At 45.0% G+C, this 23,325-nt stretch overlaps 1 protein-coding gene across 11 annotated transcripts in view; it reads left to right on the top strand.

The window, feature by feature from the left end:
* The window catches only part of MYBPC1 (myosin binding protein C1), a 194,854-nt gene that overhangs the window by 116,824 nt on the left and 54,705 nt on the right, over positions 1-23,325 (top strand). For 5 of the 11 annotated variants that reach the window (XM_069764282.1, XM_069764280.1, XM_069764284.1 and 2 more), the window contains 3 exons: positions 1,963-2,097; positions 2,711-3,115; positions 5,412-5,777. In XM_069764282.1, coding sequence (XP_069620383.1) covers positions 1,963-2,097; positions 2,711-3,115; positions 5,412-5,777 — 906 coding nt within the window. The remainder of the gene's footprint in view (positions 1-1,962; positions 2,098-2,710; positions 3,116-5,411; positions 5,778-23,325) is intronic. The other 6 variants (XM_069764291.1, XM_069764289.1, XM_069764290.1 and 3 more) reach the window with 2 other exon arrangements.

Raw genomic sequence — 23,325 nt, 5'->3', positions numbered from 1 at the left:
TATAGCCCCAGGTTGATATTTGCCACATGGGCCATGAATCATGTGCTTCATCGCTGCCTCATGCAGTTTGGGATTTGCTGTCTCATTTGGGATTTCAGCAGAGACCAATTTGTCAATTATTTCTTTGTCCCTTGGTTTATCTTCCACTCCGAGGATTAAGAGCATGTGAATGTGTGGTAGTCCACGCTTTTGAAATTCTATTACATGCACATAGGCAACTATGCGGCCAAAAATGTTTTTTTTTTCAAAATCTCGTTAAGCACGGCTTGGAGTTTGATTTTAAATACTCATGCAACCAAATCTCGTCTGAACTCTGGCCTTGGCCATGGTTCTAAATTTTCAGTAATTTCTTTCCACTTTGGGTTACATTTCATCGTAACAAAAAGATCTGGCTTTCCGAATTTTCAGACAATTGTCATGGCGTCTTGGTAATTTTGCTGCATAGCTCTTGGGCATTCAATGAAAGTGGACTGTAAAATTACTGGTGTCCCTGCTTTTAGCCCTTGGTGTAATGCAGCATTATGGATGTGATCCGTAACACCCGCATAACTATCAACGTGTAATGCCTTTTGATTTTGTTTTATATATTTGATCCTGTCGGATTCAATTTGACGTAATTGTCAATGATAAATTGTTGCGTCAACTTTCCAGCATTTAAAAGGGGATTGAACTCGTCACGAATGGCAAGCCTGTATGCATAGTACTGCAACAGGGTGATTTTTTCTTGTCGATCGTGATCCACTGGTATGGATGGTAAATGAATGTCACCAATTCCTTGATGTTGCACACTTAGGGCAATTGGAGTTGTCAAATTTATTGTCCATCCACTGTCCCCACATGGGAATAGAAGTGGATATGTCATTGCATCACACTTTCTGTGAAGAAAGCTGATTTGAACACTTTGGTTTTCACTTTTGAGGTGAACTCTGATGTCCCTATTAAAAGGGGGTTCACCCATTGCATTTTGATAAATTATAGCTACGCATCTTGGTGCATTGTAGTGCCTCTGGTCATCGTTGTAGTCATTTATAATTGACATTGTTATTTCGAGTGGATCGCGATTTTCTAATTCAGCAATCCTCTCTTACTCTACTTCAAATTCCCTCATCATTGTGAAGGCTCTTGCGAGTGGGTTAATTGCTTTCATTTTCTCTCCAAGAGATGATAGCAGTGCTGGGAGGCACTTTTTATTTGCTTGACTTCTTGTACTTAATGCTTCTTCACTGTCCAATATATAAATCTGGGCAAACTTGGGAGTACTACCCACAGCGGGATGTAATGGGGCGGTTCTGTGGTAAATTTGTCCATGAATTCGAAAATAGTGTGGACCATGCCCAGGAGATGACACTACTTGTGCTCCCATTGATGCCAAAGCAAGCAAGCTATTGTATTGTCTTGTATTAGCCATAAAGTTGTTGGAGTGCTGATACTCTCCTTTCATCAACTTGACTAATTGATCATCCATACGAATGGGACATAATTGGATGCGCCCTCTCTTGCAGCAGGAAGAGAATGTTTTGTCCTGCGCCATTTCGTCTTTGAAATTTTTAGATTGGCAGAACTGACATCGAAATGTCAGTTTCTCTACGTGCAGCAGCGCGCTCAATTTGATCCATCTTTGCAATCTTGCCTCACAGTGTTGCCTCACAGGCTAACATTCAAAAAAGGCTTATGCCTTAACTCGCCACCAAGGGGAGCTCCTCTCCTTAGGTATCCATGGTTACGCCCAACTGTGGATGACTCATTGTAATTAGTGAGTTATTCCATTATTAGGTATAACTAGGTAATTAGGTATACTGATGTCATACGTATTAATTGAATTGACGGTTTATGCTAAAACTGGAGAATAGGGTTACTGCTTACTGGTTACTAGGCAGATATATGAGTCTCTAACAGCTCGACAGCATAATGTTTTTTCATATATTAGACTGTCCTAATCTATTCTTTTTTGCTTCCTTCTAGCTGTCACAAGTGCTCCAACCATGTTAACACTAGATGGAGTAACTGACAACACAGTGACGATGAAGTGGCGTCCCCCAGACCACATTGGTGCTGCAGGTTTGGATGGCTATGTCATTGAGTACTGTTTTGAAGGGGGTGAGTATACAACAGTTGCATTATCTATGTAGTTTATAGTCCACAAAAAAAAACTAAAATTAATACCAAAAGAATATCTCCATGGATATATCCCTACATGCCTACTATACAGTACATGGTTCCAAACAGATTAATATTATTTTAACTTTAAGCATAGTCCAGCACTGTCTTGGGTTTTAATATGTGCATTAATTGGAATGTTCTTACATTGGGTGATACATTTATATTATTATATCCATCCTATGTCAGGTAAGTACATTGAATAGACTGCAAGAAAATTAAACGCAAGTGAGTTGGAAAAGCAACACTGCCAGTGATTGCAAGCATGCTGTGAAAAGCATCTTTTATTCTTTAGTCATCTTTGATCATTGTACACTTCTTGCTTATGGATCAAATAGTCACTTTCGCTTACATGATTTTCTAAACTGCATAATATTATTCATCCAAAAATATGAAACTAGTGTAAGTGCCTGGTTTGATGCTTGCATAGATTAATTGCGTTTGGTGTGTAACTCCAAAGTAAAAAAAAACTAATGCACGAAGTCAGACCCAATTGCAGGCCCAAGGCTTAACCCTAAAAACAGTATTTCTGAGGTTGGTGCCTCTTTACCAGGAGGAGATGAGAAGCAGGAGAAGCCAGAATTTACAAATCAGGAGTTGGATTTGTTAGTGGATTGTGTGTCTAAGAATGGGCCAAATATATGTGGTGCATTGTCTGCAAAAACCACCAAAGCAGAGAAGAGTAAGATATGGGCAGACATCCAAGCCAAGGTCAACGCCAAGGGTGGCAAAAACAGGTCCATTGCAGACTTGAAAAAAAGGTGGAACGCTCTCAAAAAACAAACCAAGAATAAATTGTTGCAAAGCAAAAAAGAAAGTAATGTGGAGAATACAGTAGTGCCTGAGCCTACAAAGGATCTGTCTGTTTTGGAGAAACGTGTGGAGGCTATGCTACAGCTTGAGGAACTGGAAGGAACCCCTGACATTGAAGATGATCTACAAAATGATATATCTGGAGGTAAAACAAACATTAAAACTGACTTTTTGCCATGTGTGTTTTCAATTGTTGTTTATACTAATGAATGTGTTTAAGGTTTCCACCTCATATAGTGGAATTTGTTTTATATAGTAGTTGCTATATTCTTCCAGCTTGAAGCTGTCTTTTTAAATTGTGTCCCATAATATTATTGAAAACTGTATTCTCATTGAGCTACTGTGGATTAAACACATTCCCTTATGTTTCTAAATGCAGTCATCCCAATTACCATGCACTGGAATGATTTTAACATGAATCTGTCTGAATCATTAGCCCTTTTAAGCCATCTATATGGGCTTTCAGGTCATAGTAATAAAGTGCTACCTTGATATCTGTGATCCAAAGTCGTATTACAGACAAATCCATATTTTTCTTAATATGTAAATGAGCTGTTACGAATAGGGATGAGCAAGCGACCCCCACATGTATTCAGGCTGTCTAGCAGTCGCAAATCATGCAGCTGCGGCGATGAAAACTACATTTCCGAGCACACCAAAATACTCAGAGACCACCCGAGCATGCTCAGGGAAACCAGAGTAACGAGCATACTTTCTCAACACTAGTTACGAACTATGAGCTCTCCCTGAGAATTTGCCTACAAGTCTTATTTAAAATAAAAGGGGGCGTAATACCAGTGTGAGACATGTAATAACTGACAGTCTGCTCTCATGATCTTATAACTAATACAGTACAACAAACCTGAGCTTTGTATCATTACAAACACATCTCTACTTGCAGCTTTCCTCTCATAGCACTGTCAACTCAGCTGTACTGCTCTTCCCTTCACACAGGTTGCCTGTGAGATGGAATATAAAAATGTATTAGTTGTAATGAGGCTCAGTTGTGCAGCAGTGCAGAGGAAAGCTACAAATGCAGATGTGTTTGTAATGAGACTAAGCTCAACTTTGCTGTACTGTGTCAGTTATAAACACATACAGCTCTGCAGTGAGATCAGGAGAGCAGACTGTCAGTCATTATATGTCTCACAATGGTTGCATCCACTTTCATTCAAAATAAGTTCCGGAGGCAGATGTATGATTGGTCCACCGATCTTACCATGCATTTCTCTGGAATAATACATTGGATGGCATATATTAAGGTATAATTTTATTCAGCTTCCTATGACTTGCATGCCCATATACACAGCTTAGGAGGATTGATCCAACAGACAGATTCACTTTAAGAACATATCGGAATTCAAATTATTTCAATTTAGTGCCCTTGTACGTTATCAATGAATATAAAAGTAAAACATTTTCTTCAGAAGTTTTCACTGTGATACAACTTACATTGTGATCCACAAAATTTCACTTTCTTCGAGGGGTAAAAAAAGAAGGAATGAAAGTTATTGTGGAAGCTGCCTATATAAAATTGAATAAACATATTAATATACTTTTATTCAAAGACTGTCCTGAGATTCTGATTTAATACTCCTTCTACTGGTCTCAGTACCTCTGCTTCGACCTTTGCTGCCTCGACCTCCTTGTGTCAGCACATTACCAGTGATGTGTAAGAAGCAGGCTGGCTCATTTCAAATAAGCACTCTTCTCTATGCATGGATCAGCTGTGATAGAAAAAACGACGATCTTACTATTGAAAAGAGTGAGATAGCCAGTCCTCTTCATACTGTCACTGACACAGACAGGGGAGAGAAAGCTATCTGCCTGTGTCAGAACAAAGCAAAAGTGTAGGTGGAGGATCTAAAATCAGAATATCAGAGAAGTTTTCAAAATGAAAGTATAGCAGCAAGTTGTATTATTTGGGCAACAGTTTCTCTACCTGGGCAAGCCCTTAATGTACAAGTCCATTCAAGAAAGTAAACTTCAGCTTTTCCCAGAATTATGGACGTCTAACAAGTTTCACTTATCTGAAATCCCAACCTATGAAAATCAATGCTTTCCTTTTTCCTTGCAATTGATGCCTGCTAGCCATTGTTACTCTAGCTCAAGCTCTAACACAAGCAACTTGGCAAGAAATACTTCACTTGTCTATTGCATTAGCTTGCCCAAAAAATAAAACAAACTTATATTTGGCAACTAATTGAAAAAAATATGAAAATCCCATAAAGTAAATTAATCCTAATTTGAATTCAATGAAAAATGGAGACACATGCTCTTTAGCGGTTTATAGGCAGTATGGATAAAATTATTGCATTGCATAAAAAAATGTGCATACTGTCATTTTGTTAGTAGTTAAATTATCCTGTTAAAGCAAAGTTTTATAGCCTGGAGAATATTTGTATCAAGGAGTATGTCTGAGGTTGCCCCATCTTTACCAGGAACTCCAGAAAAGCCAACACTTACTGATGAGGAGCTGAACACTTTAGTGGATAACATTGGCAAACTAGGGCCCCAACTATTTGGAGCCCAAACAACCCCAGCAGATAAGGATAAAGTGTGGGCGAACATCCAAGAGAAGCTAAGTGCTGTGGGGGGCAAAAAAAGGTCAATTGACGATATTAAAAGAGCTTGGAATACCCTTAAAAAACAGACAAAGAAAAAAATAGATCACAACAAGAAGATAATGGAAAACAAAGAACAAAAAGCCAACTTCATTGAGCTAACGCCCATAGAGAAGAGGGTGGAAGTTATGTTACAAGACAAACAAAACTTCTCTGAGGATTTCCGGGAGGAGCCTGATGAAGGTAAAACTCATTCCCCAACTTCTTGTTGGGCTATGTATGCATGCTTCACTAGTCTTACATTCTTACTTTGGTTAATGTACACTACCGTTCAAAATTTTAGGGTCACCCAGACAATTTTGTGTTTTCCATGAAAACTCATACTTTTATTAATCAAATGAGTTGCCAAATGAATTTAAAATCTAGTCCAGACATTGACAAGGTTCGAAAAAAAGATTTTTATTTCAAATAATAATTTTCTCATTCAAACGTTGCTTTCGTCAAAGAATGCTCCCTTTGCAGCCATTATAGCATTGCAGACCTTTGGCATTCTAGCAGTTAAATAGCTACGTAGTATACAGCACAGAGCCACGTAGTAAACAGCACAGAGCCACGTAGTATACAGCACAGAGCTACGTAGTATACAGCACAGAGCCACGTAATATATAGCACAGACACGTAGTATATTGGCCAGTCATGTAGTATATTGCCCAGCCACGTATGAAGCAGATTAAAAAATAAAAAATAAACATACTCACCTTCTGAACGGCCCTTGTAGTCCTGTCGCTTGTGTGCGGTGCACGCGGCAACTGCCGGTCCCAGGTTCGGTATGAGCGCAGGACCTGTGATGACGTTGCGGTCAAATGACCGTGACGTCATGGAAGGTCCTTCTCGCATAGCATCCTTAGCACTGGAACCTGTCGCTTGCACTGTCGAGGACAGGACGACATGTCAGAGGGTGAGAATAACATTTTTTTTTATTATTATTATTTGTAACAGTAGATCTTTTTACTATTGATGCTGCATACGCATCATCAATAGTAAAAAGTTGGTCACACAGGGTTAATAGCTGCATAACCGGAGTGCGTTACACCGCGCTCTGGTAACGCTGGCATTAACCCTGTGTGAGGGCTGACTGGATGACTGGAGGGGAGTATGGAGCGGGCACTGACTGCGGGGAGGAAAGAGTGGCCATATTGCCGCCAGACTGTGGCCATCGCTGACTGGTCGTGGCAATGGTCGTGGGCGTTTTGCCACGACCAATCAGCGACTTGGATTCCATGACAGACAGAGGCCACGACAAATGAATATCCGTGACAGAAGGACAGACAGACAGAAAGACGGAAGTGACCCTTAGACAATTATATAGTAGATCCCTTTTACCTCGTACAAATATCCCACTTTACCAGTACCAAAGCAACCCCAGACCATCACATTACCTCCACCATGCTTGACAGATGGCGTCAGGCACTCTGCCATCATCTTTTCAGTTGTTCTGCGTCTCACAAATGTTCTTCTGTGTGATCCAAACACCTCAAACTTGGATTCATCTGTCCATCACACTCTTTTCCAATCTTCCTTTGTCAAATGTCTGTGTTCTTTCGCCCATATTAATCTTTTCCTTTTATTAGCCAGTCTCAGATATGGCTTTTTCTTTGCCACTCTGCCCTGAAGGCCAGCATCCTACAGTCACATCTTCACTGTAGACGTTGACACTAGCGTTTTGCCTGTACTATTTAATGAAGCTGCCAGTTGAGGACCTGTGAGGCGTCGATTTCTCAAACTACAGACTCTAATGTACTTGTCTTGTTGCTCAGTTGTGCAGCGGGGCCACCCACTTCTCTTTCTACTCTGGTTAGAGCCTGTTTGTGCTCTCCTCTGAAGGGAGTAGTACATCTTCAGTTTCTTGGAAATTTCTCGCTTGGAATAGCCTTCATTTCTAAGAACAAGAATAGACTGTCAAGTTTCACATGAAAGTTCTTTTTTTCTGGCCATTTTGAGAGTTTAATGGAACCAATAAATGTAATGCTCCAGATTCTCAACTAGCTCAAAGGAAGGTCAGGTTTATAGCTTCTCTAATCAGCCAAACTGTTTTCAGCTATGCTAACATACTTTTTCAAGGGTATTCTAACCAACCATTAGCCTTCTAACACAGTTACCAAACACAAATTACCATAAGAACACTGGAGTGATGGTTGTTGGAAATGGGCCTCTAAACCCCTATGAAGATTGTTATGAATTCTGTGGCAGAGCTCCCTCCTGTGGGCACAAGTGGTACTTCGGCTGATTCTCTCTGTGAGCTTCCGTTGGTGGAGGAAAGTGGTACTGCGGCTTCTGAGTTTCCTTCCTCAGGTGATGTGGTGAAGTCGTTAGGTGCTGCTCTATTTAACTCCACCTAGTGCTTTGATCCTGGCCTCCAGGCAATGTTCTAGTATTGGACCTGTTTCCTCCTGGATCGTTCCTGTGGCCTGCTGCTCTGCATAGCTAAGTTCCGCTTTGCTATTTTGTTTGCTGTTTTTTCTGTCCAGCTTGTCTATTTGTTTTTTCCTGCTTGCTGGAAGCTCTGGGACGCAGAGGGTGTACCTCTGTGCCGTTAGTTCGGTACGGAGGGTCTTTTTGCCCCCTTTGCGTGGTTTTTGTAGGGTTTTGTGTTGACCGCAAAGTTACCTTTCCTATCCTCGCTCTGTTCAGAAAGTCGGGCCTCACTTTGCTAAATCTATTTAATCTCTACGTTTGTCTTTTCATCTTACCTCACAGTCATTATATGTGGGGGCTGCCTTTTCCTTTGGGGTATTTCTCTGAGGCAAGGTAGGCTTATTTTCTATCTTCAGGCTAGCTAGTTTCTCAGGCTGTGCCGAGTTGCATAGGGAGCGTTAGGCGCAATCCACGGCTGCCTCTAGTGTGGTTGGAGAGGATTAGGGATTGCGGTCAGCAGAGTTCCCACGTCTCAGAGCTCGTTCTATGTTTTTGGGTTATTGTCAGGTCACTGTATGTGCACTGACCTCTATGTCCATTGTGGTACTGAATTACCTTATCATAACAGTACTGGAGGCCCAAAGTACTAATGATTCTCAATAGGGGGAAAAAAGAAGTTCTGAGACCATTTTTTTTTCTCTGCACTGTGTTTTGCCTTTTTTTTCCCCTAGACATTTGGGTGGTTCAGGACACAGGTGTAGCGATGGACATTAAAGGTCTGTCTTCATGTGTGGATCAGCTCACGGCAAGAGTACATAATATTCAAGACTTTGTGGTTCAGAATTCTATGTTAGAACCGAGAATTCCTATTCCTGATTTGTTTTTTGGAGATAGAACTAAATTTCTGAGTTTCAAAAATAATTGTAAATTATTTCTGGCTTTGAAACCTCGCTCCTCTGGTGACCCAGTTCAACAAGTTAGGATTATTATTTCTTTTTTACGTGGCGACCCTCAGGACTGGGCATTTTCTCTTGCGTCAGGAGATCCTGCATTAAGTAATATCGATGCGTTTTTCCTGGCGCTCGGATTGCTGTACGATGAACCTAATTCAGTGGATCAGGCAGAGAAAAATTTGCTGGCTCTGTGTCAGGGTCAGGATGAGATAGAGGTACCGTATATACTCGAGTATAAGCCGACCCGAGTATAAGCCGACCCCCCTAATTTTGCCACAAAAAACTGGGAAAACTTATTGACTCGAGTATAAGCCTAGGGTGGAAATGCAGCATTTACCGGTGAATTTCAAAAATAAAAATAGATCATTATTTCCCCATAGCTGTGCCATATAGTGCTCTGCACCATTCATATTTCCCCATAGGTGTGAACCATATAGTGCTCTGCACCGTTCATTGTGCCCCCTAGCTGTGCCATATACGGTGCTCTGCACCGTTCATTGTGCCCCATAGATGTGCCATATACGGTGCTCTGCACCGTTCACTGTGCCCCATAGCTGTGCCATATACGGTGCTCTGCACCGTTCACTGTGCCGCATAGCTGTGCTGTGCCATATACGGTGCTCTGCACCGTTCACTGTGCCCCATAGCTGTGCCATATACGGTGCTCTGCACCGTTCACTGTGCCCCATAGCTGTGCTGTGCCATATACGGTGCCCTGCACCGTTCACTGTGCACCATAGCTGTGCCATATACGGTGCTCTGCACCGTTCACTGTGCACCATAGCTGTGCCATATACGGTGCTCTGCACCGTTCACTGTGCCCCATAGCTGTGCTGTGCCATATACGGTGCTCTGCACCGTTCACTGTGCCCCATACATAGCTGTGCTGTGCCATATACGGTGCTCTGCACCGTTCACTATGCCCCATAGCTGTGCTGTGCCATATACGGTGCTCTGCACCGTTCACTGTGCCCCATAGCTGTGCTGTGCCATATACGGTGCTCTGCACCGTTCACTGTGCCCCATAGCTGTGCTGTGCCATATACGGTGCTCTGCACCGTTCACTGTGCCCCATAGCTGTGCTGTGCCATATACGGTGCTCTTCACCGTTCACTGTGCCCCATAGCTGTGCTGTGCCATATACGGTGCTCTGCACCGTTCACTGTGCCCCATAGATGTTCCACATAAATTTGTGCCGCCGCTGCCGCAATAAAGAAAAAAAAACACATACTCACCTCCCTTGATTGCAGCTCCCGGCGTCTCGTTCCGGCGCCTCCATCTTCCCGGCGTCTCTGCTCTGACTGATCAGGCAGAGGGCGCCGCGCACACTATATGCGTCATCGCGCCCTCTGCCTGAACAATCAGAGCGCAGACGCCGGGAAGATGGAGGCGCCGGCCGGGAAGATGGATCGGCGCCCGGCGGCTGGAACGAGGACAGGTGAATATAACATACTCACCTAGTCCTGGCGATCCTCGCGCTGTCCCCTCCTGTCTTCGGTGCCGCAGCTTCTTTCTCTATCAGCGGTCACCGGCACCGCTGATTAGAGAAATGAATAAGCGGCTCCGCCCCTATGGGAGGTGGAGCCGCTTATTCATTTCTGTAATGAGCGGTCCCACGTGACCGCTGAAGAGAGGAAGAAACTGCAGCGCCGAAGCCCGTGGGACGGCAGGGACAGCGCGAGGATCGCTGGGACTAGGTAAGTATACCTCAGCGCCCTCACCCCCTCACCCGCCGACCCCACCGCTACCGTGACTCGAGTATAAGCCGAGGGGGGCACTTTCAGCCCAAAAATTTGGGCTGAAAATCTCGGCTTATACTCGAGTATATACGGTATATTGTCAGAAATTTAGAAAGTGGTCCGTACTCACTCAATGGAATGAAGGTGCGCTCGCAGCTATTTTCAGAAAAGGTCTCTCTGAAGCCCTTAAGGATGTCATGGTGGGATTTCCTATGCCTGCTGGTCTGAATGAGTCTGTCTTTGGCCATTCAGATCGGTCGACGCTTGCGTGAGCGTAAATCTGTGCACCATTTGGCGGTATTACCTGAGCTTAAACCTGAGCCTATGCAGTGCGATAGGACTTTGACCAGAGTTGAACGGCAAGAACACAGACGTCTGAATGGGCTGTGTTTCTACTGTGGTGATTCCACTCATGCTATCTCTGATTGTCCTAAGCGCACTAAGCGGTTCGCTAGGTCTGCCACCATTGGTACGGTACAGTCAAAATTTCTTCTGTCCGTTACCTTGATCTGCTCTTTGTCATCATATTCTGTCATGGCATTTGTGGATTCAGGCGCTGCCCTGAATTTGATGGACTTGGAGTATGCTAGGCGTTGTGGGTTTTTCTTGGAGCCCTTGCAGTGTCCTATTCCATTGAGAGGAATTGATGCTACGCCTTTGGCCAAGAATAAGCCTCAGTACTGGACCCAGCTGACCATGTGCATGGCTCCTGCACATCAGGAGGTTATTCGCTTTCTGGTGTTGCATAATCTGCATGATGTGGTCGTGTTGGGGTTGCCATGGCTACAAGTCCATAATCCAGTATTAGATTGGAAATCCATGTCTGTGTCCAGCTGGGGTTGTCAGGGGGTACATGGTGATGTTCCATTTCTGACTATTTCGTCATCCACCCCTTCTGAGGTTCCAGAGTTCTTGTCTGATTACCGGGATGTATTTGATGAGCCCAAGTCCGATACCCTACCTCCGCATAGGGATTGTGATTGTGCTATCGATTTGATTCCTGGTAGTAAATTCCCAAAAGGTCGACTGTTTAATTTATCTGTGCCTGAGCACGCCGCTATGCGGAGTTATGTGAAGGAGTCCTTGGAGAAGGGGCATATTCACCCGTCATCGTCGCCATTAGGAGCAGGGTTCTTTTTTGTAGCCAAGAAGGATGGTTCACTGAGACCTTGTATAGATTACCGCCTTCTAAATAAGATCACGGTTAAATTTCAGTACCCCTTGCCATTGTTATCTGATTTGTTTGCTCGGATTAAGGGGGCTAGTTGGTTCACCAAGATAGATCTTCGTGGTGCGTATAATCTTGTGCGTATTAAGCGAGGCGATGAATGGAAAACTGCATTTAATACGCCCGAGGGCCATTTTGAGTATCTAGTAATGCCATTCGGACTTGCCAATGCTCCATCAGTGTTTCAGTCCTTTATGCATGACATCTTCCGAGAGTACCTGGATAAATTCCTGATTGTGTACTTGGATGACATTTTGATCTTCTCGGATGATTGGGAGTCTCATGTGAAGCAGGTCAGAACGGTGTTTCAGGTCCTGCGTGCTAATTCTTTGTTTGTGAAGGGATCAAAGTGTCTCTTTGGTGTTCAGAAGGTTTCATTTTTGGGGTTCATCTTTTCCCCTTCTACTATCGAGATGGACCCTGTTAAGGTCCAAGCCATCGATGATTGGACTCAGCCGACATCTCTGAAAAGTCTGCAAAAGTTCCTGGGCTTTGCTAATTTTTATCGTCGCTTCATCTGCAATTTTTCTAGTATTGCTAAACCATTGACCGATTTGACCAAGAAGGGTGTTGATGTGGTCAATTGGTCTTCTGCTGCTGTGGAAGCTTTTCAGGAGTTGAAGCGTCGTTTTTCTTCTGCCCCTGTGTTGTGTCAACCAGATGTTTCGCTTCCGTTCCAGGTCGAGGTTGATGCTTCTGAGATTGGAGCGGGGGCTGTTTTGTTGCAGAGAAGTTCTGATTGCTTGGTGATGAAACCATGCGCCTTCTTTTCCAGGAAGTTTTCGCCTGCTGAGCGAAATTATGATGTGGGCAATCGAGAGTTGCTGGCCATGAAGTGGGCATTCGAGGAGTGGCGTCATTGGCTTGAAGGAGCTAAGCATCGCGTGGTGGTCTTGACTGATCATAAGAACTTGACTTATCTCGAGTCTGCCAAGCGGTTGAATCCTAGACAGGCTCGTTGGTCGCTATTTTTTGCCCGTTTTGACTTTGTGATTTCGTACCTTCCGGGCTCTAAAAATGTGAAGGCGGATGCTCTGTCTAGGAGTTTTGTGCCCGACTCTCCGGGTTTATCTGAGCCGGCGGGTATCCTCAAAGAGGGAGTAATTGTGTCTGCCATCTCCCCTGATTTGCGGCGGGTGCTGCAAAAATTTCAGGCTAATAAACCTGATCGTTGCCCAGCGGAGAAACTGTTTGTCCCTGATAGGTGGACGAATAAAGTTATCTCTGAGGTTCATTGTTCGGTGTTGGCTGGTCATCCTGGAATCTTTGGTACCAGAGAGTTAGTGGCTAGATCCTTTTGGTGGTCATCTCTGTCGCGGGATGTGCGTACTTTTGTGCAGTCCTGTGGGATTTGTGCTCGGGCTAAGCCCTGCTGTTCTCGTGCCAGTGGGTTGCTTTTGCCCTTGCCGGTCCCGAAGAGGCCTTGGACACATATCTCTATGGATTTTATTTCAGATCTTCCCGTCTCTCAAAAGATGTCAGTCATTTGGGTGGTCTGTGATCGCTTCTCTAAGATGGTCCATTTGGTACCCTTGTCTAAATTACCTTCCTCCTCTGATTTGGTGCCATTGTTCTTCCAGCATGTGGTTCGTTTACATGGCATTCCAGAGAATATCATTTCTGACAGAGGTTCCCAGTTTGTTTCGAGGTTTTGGCGAGCCTTTTGTGGTAGGATGGGCATTGACTTGTCTTTTTCCTCGGCTTTCCATCCTCAGAATAATGGCCAGACCGAACGAACCAATCAGACCTTGGAAACATATCTGAGATGCTTTGTTTCTGCTGATCAGGATGACTGGGTGTCCTTTTTGCCTTTGGCTGAGTTCGCCCTTAATAATCGGGCCAGCTCGGCTACCTTGGTTTCGCCGTTTTTCTGCAACTCTGGGTTCCATCCTCGTTTCTCTTCAGGGCAGGTTGAGTCTTCGTACTGTCCTGGTGTGGACACTGTGGTGGACAGGTTGCAGCAGATTTGGACTCATGTAGTGGACAATTTGACCTTGTCCCAGGAGAAGGCTCAACGTTTCGCTAATCGTAGATGCTGTGTGGGTCCCCGACTTTGTGTTGGGGATTTGGTTTGGTTATCTTCTCGTCATATTCCTATGAAGGTTTCCTCTCCTAAGTTTAAACCTCGTTTCAATGGTCCGTATAGGATTTCTGAGGTTCTTAATCCTGTGTCTTTTCGTCTGACCCTTCCAGATTCTTTTTCCATACATAACGTATTCCATAGGTCATTGTTGCGGAGATACGTGGCACCTATGGTTCCATCTGTTGATCCTCCTGCCCCGGTTTTGGTGGAGGGGGAGTTGGAGTATATTGTGGAGAAGATTTTGGATTCTCGTGTTTCTAGACGGAAACTCCAGTATCTGGTTAAGTGGAAGGGTTATGCTCAGGAAGATAATTCCTGGGTCTTTGCCTCTGATGTCCATGCTCCCGATCTTGTTCGTGCCTTTCATATGGCTCATCCTGGTCGTCCTGGGGGCTCTGGTGAGGGTTCGGTGACCCCTCCTCAAGGGGGGGTACTGTTGTGAATTCTGTGGCAGAGCTCCCTCCTGTGGTCACAAGTGGTACTTCGGCTGATTCTCTCTGTGAGCTTCCGTTGGTGGAGGAAAGTGGTACTGCGGCTTCTGAGTTTCCTTCCTCAGGTGATGTGGTGAAGTCGTTAGGTGCTGCTCTATTTAACTCCACCTAGTGCTTTGATCCTGGCCTCCAGGCAATGTTCTAGTATTGGACCTGTTTCCTCCTGGATCGTTCCTGTGGCCTGCTGCTCTGCATAGCTAAGTTCCGCTTTGCTATTTTGTTTGCTGTTTTTTCTGTCCAGCTTGTCTATTTGTTTTTTCCTGCTTGCTGGAAGCTCTGGGACGCAGAGGGTGTACCTCCGTGCCGTTAGTTCGGTACGGAGGGTCTTTTTGCCCCCTTTGCGTGGTTCTTGTAGGGTTTTGTGTTGACCGCAAAGTTACCTTTCCTATCCTCGCTCTGTTCAGAAAGTCGGGCCTCACTTTGCTAAATCTATTTCATCTCTACGTTTGTCTTTTCATCTTACCTCACAGTCATTATATGTGGGGGCTGCCTTTTCCTTTGGGGGTATTTCTCTGAGGCAAGGTAGACTTATTTTCTATCTTCAGGCTAGCTAGTTTCTCAGGCTATGCCGAGTTGCATAGGGAGCGTTAGGCGCAATCCATGGCTGCCTCTAGTGTGGTTGGAGAGGATTAGGGATTGCGGTCAGCAGAGTTCCCACGTCTCAGAGCTCGTTCTATGTTTTTGGGTTATTGTCAGGTCACTGTATGTGCACTGACCTCTATGTCCATTGTGGTACTGAATTACCTTATCATAACAGTACTGGAGGCCCAAAGTACTAATGATTCTCAATAGGGGGAAAAAAGAAGTTCTGAGACCATTTTTTTTTCTCTGCACTGTGTTTTGCCTTTTTTTTCCCCTAGACATTTGGGTGGTTCAGGACACAGGTGTAGCGATGGACATTAAAGGTCTGTCTTCATGTGTGGATCAGCTCACGGCAAGAGTACATAATATTCAAGACTTTGTGGTTCAGAATTCTATGTTAGAACCGAGAATTCCTATTCCTGATTTGTTTTTTGGAGATAGAACTAAATTTCTGAGTTTCAAAAATAATTGTAAATTATTTCTGGCTTTGAAACCTCGCTCCTCTGGTGACCCAGTTCAACAAGTTAGGATTATTATTTCTTTTTTACGTGGCGACCCTCAGGACTGGGCATTTTCTCTTGCGTCAGGAGATCCTGCATTAAGTAATATCGATGCGTTTTTCCTGGCGCTCGGATTGCTGTACGATGAACCTAATTCAGTGGATCAGGCAGAGAAAAATTTGCTGGCTCTGTGTCAGGGTCAGGATGAGATAGAGGTATATTGTCAGAAATTTAGAAAGTGGTCCGTACTCACTCAATGGAATGAAGGTGCGCTCGCAGCTATTTTCAGAAAAGGTCTCTCTGAAGCCCTTAAGGATGTCATGGTAGGATTTCCTATGCCTGCTGGTCTGAATGAGTCTATGTCTTTGGCCATTCAGATCGGTCGACGCTTGCGTGAGCGTAAATCTGTGCACCATTTGGCGGTATTACCTGAGCTTAAACCTGAGCCTATGCAGTGCGATAGGACTTTGACCAGAGTTGAACGGCAAGAACACAGACGTCTGAATGGGCTGTGTTTCTACTGTGGTGATTCCACTCATGCTATCTCTGATTGTCCTAAGCGCACTAAGCGGTTCGCTAGGTCTGCCACCATTGGTACGGTACAGTCAAAATTTCTTCTGTCCGTTACCTTGATCTGCTCTTTGTCATCGTATTCTGTCATGGCATTTGTGGATTCAGGCGCTGCCCTGAATTTGATGGACTTGGAGTATGCTAGGCGTTGTGGGTTTTTCTTGGAGCCCTTGCAGTGTCCTATTCCATTGAGAGGAATTGATGCTACGCCTTTGGCCAAGAATAAGCCTCAGTACTGGACCCAGCTGACCATGTGCATGGCTCCTGCACATCAGGAGGTTATTCGCTTTCTGGTGTTGCATAATCTGCATGATGTGGTCGTGTTGGGGTTGCCATGGCTACAAGTCCATAATCCAGTATTAGATTGGAAATCCATGTCTGTGTCTAGCTGGGGTTGTCAGGGGGTACATGGTGATGTTCCATTTCTGACTATTTCGTCATCCACCCCTTCTGAGGTTCCAGAGTTCTTGTCTGATTACCGGGATGTATTTGATGAGCCCAAGTCCGATACCCTACCTCCGCATAGGGATTGTGATTGTGCTATTGATTTGATTCCTGGTAGTAAATTCCCAAAAGGTCGACTGTTTAATTTATCTGTGCCTGAGCACGCCGCTATGCGGAGTTATGTGAAGGAGTCCTTGGAGAAGGGGCATATTCACCCGTCATCGTCGCCATTAGGAGCAGGGTTCTTTTTTGTAGCCAAGAAGGATGGTTCACTGAGACCTTGTATAGATTACCGCCTTCTAAATAAGATCACGGTTAAATTTCAGTACCCCTTGCCATTGTTATCTGATTTGTTTGCTCGGATTAAGGGGGCTAGTTGGTTCACCAAGATAGATCTTCGTGGTGCGTATAATCTTGTGCGTATTAAGCGAGGCGATGAATGGAAAACTGCATTTAATACGCCCGAGGGCCATTTTGAGTATCTAGTAATGCCATTCGGACTTGCCAATGCTCCATCAGTGTTTCAGTCCTTTATGCATGACATCTTCCGAGAGTACCTGGATAAATTCCTGATTGTGTACTTGGATGACATTTTGATCTTCTCGGATGATTGGGAGTCTCATGTGAAGCAGGTCAGAACGGTGTTTCAGGTCCTGCGTGCTAATTCTTTGTTTGTGAAGGGATCAAAGTGTCTCTTTGGTGTTCAGAAGGTTTCATTTTTGGGGTTCATCTTTTCCCCTTCTACTATCGAGATGGACCCTGTTAAGGTCCAAGCCATCGATGATTGGACTCAGCCGACATCTCTGAAAAGTCTGCAAAAGTTCCTGGGCTTTGCTAATTTTTATCGTCGCTTCATCTGCAATTTTTCTAGTATTGCTAAACCATTGACCGATTTGACCAAGAAGGGTGTTGATGTGGTCAATTGGTCTTCTGCTGCTGTGGAAGCTTTTCAGGAGTTGAAGCGTCATTTTCCTTCTGCCCCTGTGTTGTGTCAACCAGATGTTTCGCTTCCGTTCCAGGTCGAGGTTGATGCTTCTGAGATTGGAGCGGGGGCTGTTTTGTTGCAGAGAAGTTCTGATTGCTTGGTGATGAAACCATGCGCCTTCTTTTCCAGGAAGTTTTCGCCTGCTGAGCGAAATTATGATGTGGGCAATCGAGAGTTGCTGGCCATGAAGTGGGCATTCGAGGAGTGGCGTCATTGGCTTGAAGGAGCTAAGCATCGCGTGGTGGTCTTGACTGATCATAAGAACTTGACTTATCTCGAGTCTGCCAAGCGGTTGAATCCTAGACAGGCTCGTTGGTCGCTGTTTTTTGCCCGTTTTGACTTTGTGATTTCGTACCTTCCGGGCTCTAAAAATGTGAAGGCGGATGCTCTGTCTAGGAGTTTTGTGCCCGACTCTCCGGGTTTATCTGAGCCGGCGGGTATCCTCAAAGAGGGAGTAATTGTGTCTGCCATCTCCCCTGATTTGCGGCGGGTGCTGCAAAAATTTCAGGCTAATAAACCTGATCGTTGCCCAGCGGAGAAACTGTTTGTCCCTGATAGGTGGACGAATAAAGTTATCTCTGAGGTTCATTGTTCGGTGTTGGCTGGTCATCCTGGAATCTTTGGTACCAGAGAGTTAGTGGCTAGATCCTTTTGGTGGTCATCTCTGTCACGGGATGTGCGTACTTTTGTGCAGTCCTGTGGGATTTGTGCTCGGGCTAAGCCCTGCTGTTCTCGTGCCAGTGGGTTGCTTTTGCCCTTGCCGGTCCCGAAGAGGCCTTGGACACATATCTCTATGGATTTTATTTCAGATCTTCCCGTCTCTCAAAAGATGTCAGTCATTTGGGTGGTCTGTGATCGCTTCTCTAAGATGGTCCATTTGGTACCCTTGTCTAAATTACCTTCCTCCTCTGATTTGGTGCCATTGTTCTTCCAGCATGTGGTTCGTTTACATGGTATTCCAGAGAATATCATTTCTGACAGAGGTTCCCAGTTTGTTTCAAGGTTTTGGCGAGCCTTTTGTGGTAGGATGGGCATTGACTTGTCTTTTTCCTCGGCTTTCCATCCTCAGAATAATGGCCAGACCGAACGAACCAATCAGACCTTGGAAACATATCTGAGATGCTTTGTTTCTGCTGATCAGGATGACTGGGTGTCCTTTTTGCCTTTGGCTGAGTTCGCCCTTAATAATCGGGCCAGCTCGGCTACCTTGGTTTCGCCGTTTTTCTGCAACTCTGGGTTCCATCCTCGTTTCTCTTCAGGGCAGGTTGAGTCTTCGTACTGTCCTGGTGTGGACACTGTGGTGGACAGGTTGCAGCAGATTTGGACTCATGTAGTGGACAATTTGACCTTGTCCCAGGAGAAGGCTCAACGTTTCGCTAATCGTAGATGCTGTGTGGGTCCCCGACTTTGTGTTGGGGATTTGGTTTGGTTATCTTCTCGTCATATTCCTATGAAGGTTTCCTCTCCTAAGTTTAAACCTCGTTTCAATGGTCCGTATAGGATTTCTGAGGTTCTTAATCCTGTGTCTTTTCGTCTGACCCTTCCAGATTCTTTTTCCATACATAACGTATTCCATAGGTCATTGTTGCGGAGATACGTGGCACCTATGGTTCCATCTGTTGATCCTCCTGCCCCGGTTTTGGTGGAGGGGGAGTTGGAGTATATTGTGGAGAAGATTTTGGATTCTCGTGTTTCTAGACGGAAACTCCAGTATCTGGTTAAGTGGAAGGGTTATGCTCAGGAAGATAATTCCTGGGTCTTTGCCTCTGATGTCCATGCTCCCGATCTTGTTCGTGCCTTTCATATGGCTCATCCTGGTCGTCCTGGGGGCTCTGGTGAGGGTTCGGTGACCCCTCCTCAAGGGGGGGTACTGTTGTGAATTCTGTGGCAGAGCTCCCTCCTGTGGTCACAAGTGGTACTTCGGCTGATTCTCTCTGTGAGCTTCCGTTGGTGGAGGAAAGTGGTACTGCGGCTTCTGAGTTTCCTTCCTCAGGTGATGTGGTGAAGTCGTTAGGTGCTGCTCTATTTAACTCCACCTAGTGCTTTGATCCTGGCCTCCAGGCAATGTTCTAGTATTGGACCTGTTTCCTCCTGGATCGTTCCTGTGGCCTGCTGCTCTGCATAGCTAAGTTCCGCTTTGCTATTTTGTTTGCTGTTTTTTCTGTCCAGCTTGTCTATTTGTTTTTTCCTGCTTGCTGGAAGCTCTGGGACGCAGAGGGTGTACCTCCGTGCCGTTAGTTCGGTACGGAGGGTCTTTTTGCCCCCTTTGCGTGGTTCTTGTAGGGTTTTGTGTTGACCGCAAAGTTACCTTTCCTATCCTCGCTCTGTTCAGAAAGTCGGGCCTCACTTTGCTAAATCTATTTCATCTCTACGTTTGTCTTTTCATCTTACCTCACAGTCATTATATGTGGGGGCTGCCTTTTCCTTTGGGGGTATTTCTCTGAGGCAAGGTAGACTTATTTTCTATCTTCAGGCTAGCTAGTTTCTCAGGCTATGCCGAGTTGCATAGGGAGCGTTAGGCGCAATCCATGGCTGCCTCTAGTGTGGTTGGAGAGGATTAGGGATTGCGGTCAGCAGAGTTCCCACGTCTCAGAGCTCGTTCTATGTTTTTGGGTTATTGTCAGGTCACTGTATGTGCACTGACCTCTATGTCCATTGTGGTACTGAATTACCTTATCATAACAGTACTGGAGGCCCAAAGTACTAATGATTCTCAATAGGGGGAAAAAAGAAGTTCTGAGACCATTTTTTTTTCTCTGCACTGTGTTTTGCCTTTTTTTTCCCCTAGACATTTGGGTGGTTCAGGACACAGGTGTAGCGATGGACATTAAAGGTCTGTCTTCATGTGTGGATCAGCTCACGGCAAGAGTACATAATATTCAAGACTTTGTGGTTCAGAATTCTATGTTAGAACCGAGAATTCCTATTCCTGATTTGTTTTTTGGAGATAGAACTAAATTTCTGAGTTTCAAAAATAATTGTAAATTATTTCTGGCTTTGAAACCTCGCTCCTCTGGTGACCCAGTTCAACAAGTTAGGATTATTATTTCTTTTTTACGTGGCGACCCTCAGGACTGGGCATTTTCTCTTGCGTCAGGAGATCCTGCATTAAGTAATATCGATGCGTTTTTCCTGGCGCTCGGATTGCTGTACGATGAACCTAATTCAGTGGATCAGGCAGAGAAAAATTTGCTGGCTCTGTGTCAGGGTCAGGATGAGATAGAGGTATATTGTCAGAAATTTAGAAAGTGGTCCGTACTCACTCAATGGAATGAAGGTGCGCTCGCAGCTATTTTCAGAAAAGGTCTCTCTGAAGCCCTTAAGGATGTCATGGTAGGATTTCCTATGCCTGCTGGTCTGAATGAGTCTATGTCTTTGGCCATTCAGATCGGTCGACGCTTGCGTGAGCGTAAATCTGTGCACCATTTGGCGGTATTACCTGAGCTTAAACCTGAGCCTATGCAGTGCGATAGGACTTTGACCAGAGTTGAACGGCAAGAACACAGACGTCTGAATGGGCTGTGTTTCTACTGTGGTGATTCCACTCATGCTATCTCTGATTGTCCTAAGCGCACTAAGCGGTTCGCTAGGTCTGCCACCATTGGTACGGTACAGTCAAAATTTCTTCTGTCCGTTACCTTGATCTGCTCTTTGTCATCGTATTCTGTCATGGCATTTGTGGATTCAGGCGCTGCCCTGAATTTGATGGACTTGGAGTATGCTAGGCGTTGTGGGTTTTTCTTGGAGCCCTTGCAGTGTCCTATTCCATTGAGAGGAATTGATGCTACGCCTTTGGCCAAGAATAAGCCTCAGTACTGGACCCAGCTGACCATGTGCATGGCTCCTGCACATCAGGAGGTTATTCGCTTTCTGGTGTTGCATAATCTGCATGATGTGGTCGTGTTGGGGTTGCCATGGCTACAAGTCCATAATCCAGTATTAGATTGGAAATCCATGTCTGTGTCTAGCTGGGGTTGTCAGGGGGTACATGGTGATGTTCCATTTCTGACTATTTCGTCATCCACCCCTTCTGAGGTTCCAGAGTTCTTGTCTGATTACCGGGATGTATTTGATGAGCCCAAGTCCGATACCCTACCTCCGCATAGGGATTGTGATTGTGCTATTGATTTGATTCCTGGTAGTAAATTCCCAAAAGGTCGACTGTTTAATTTATCTGTGCCTGAGCACGCCGCTATGCGGAGTTATGTGAAGGAGTCCTTGGAGAAGGGGCATATTCACCCGTCATCGTCGCCATTAGGAGCAGGGTTCTTTTTTGTAGCCAAGAAGGATGGTTCACTGAGACCTTGTATAGATTACCGCCTTCTAAATAAGATCACGGTTAAATTTCAGTACCCCTTGCCATTGTTATCTGATTTGTTTGCTCGGATTAAGGGGGCTAGTTGGTTCACCAAGATAGATCTTCGTGGTGCGTATAATCTTGTGCGTATTAAGCGAGGCGATGAATGGAAAACTGCATTTAATACGCCCGAGGGCCATTTTGAGTATCTAGTAATGCCATTCGGACTTGCCAATGCTCCATCAGTGTTTCAGTCCTTTATGCATGACATCTTCCGAGAGTACCTGGATAAATTCCTGATTGTGTACTTGGATGACATTTTGATCTTCTCGGATGATTGGGAGTCTCATGTGAAGCAGGTCAGAACGGTGTTTCAGGTCCTGCGTGCTAATTCTTTGTTTGTGAAGGGATCAAAGTGTCTCTTTGGTGTTCAGAAGGTTTCATTTTTGGGGTTCATCTTTTCCCCTTCTACTATCGAGATGGACCCTGTTAAGGTCCAAGCCATCGATGATTGGACTCAGCCGACATCTCTGAAAAGTCTGCAAAAGTTCCTGGGCTTTGCTAATTTTTATCGTCGCTTCATCTGCAATTTTTCTAGTATTGCTAAACCATTGACCGATTTGACCAAGAAGGGTGTTGATGTGGTCAATTGGTCTTCTGCTGCTGTGGAAGCTTTTCAGGAGTTGAAGCGTCATTTTCCTTCTGCCCCTGTGTTGTGTCAACCAGATGTTTCGCTTCCGTTCCAGGTCGAGGTTGATGCTTCTGAGATTGGAGCGGGGGCTGTTTTGTTGCAGAGAAGTTCTGATTGCTTGGTGATGAAACCATGCGCCTTCTTTTCCAGGAAGTTTTCGCCTGCTGAGCGAAATTATGATGTGGGCAATCGAGAGTTGCTGGCCATGAAGTGGGCATTCGAGGAGTGGCGTCATTGGCTTGAAGGAGCTAAGCATCGCGTGGTGGTCTTGACTGATCATAAGAACTTGACTTATCTCGAGTCTGCCAAGCGGTTGAATCCTAGACAGGCTCGTTGGTCGCTGTTTTTTGCCCGTTTTGACTTTGTGATTTCGTACCTTCCGGGCTCTAAAAATGTGAAGGCGGATGCTCTGTCTAGGAGTTTTGTGCCCGACTCTCCGGGTTTATCTGAGCCGGCGGGTATCCTCAAAGAGGGAGTAATTGTGTCTGCCATCTCCCCTGATTTGCGGCGGGTGCTGCAAAAATTTCAGGCTAATAAACCTGATCGTTGCCCAGCGGAGAAACTGTTTGTCCCTGATAGGTGGACGAATAAAGTTATCTCTGAGGTTCATTGTTCGGTGTTGGCTGGTCATCCTGGAATCTTTGGTACCAGAGAGTTAGTGGCTAGATCCTTTTGGTGGTCATCTCTGTCACGGGATGTGCGTACTTTTGTGCAGTCCTGTGGGATTTGTGCTCGGGCTAAGCCCTGCTGTTCTCGTGCCAGTGGGTTGCTTTTGCCCTTGCCGGTCCCGAAGAGGCCTTGGACACATATCTC

This window comes from Ranitomeya imitator, chromosome 4 (assembly GCF_032444005.1).
Source record: "Ranitomeya imitator isolate aRanImi1 chromosome 4, aRanImi1.pri, whole genome shotgun sequence".
Classification (NCBI taxonomy): domain Eukaryota; kingdom Metazoa; phylum Chordata; class Amphibia; order Anura; family Dendrobatidae; genus Ranitomeya; species Ranitomeya imitator.
The sequence above is the reverse complement of the archived record's forward strand: the minus strand, read 5'-3'. Positions and strand labels throughout refer to the sequence as shown.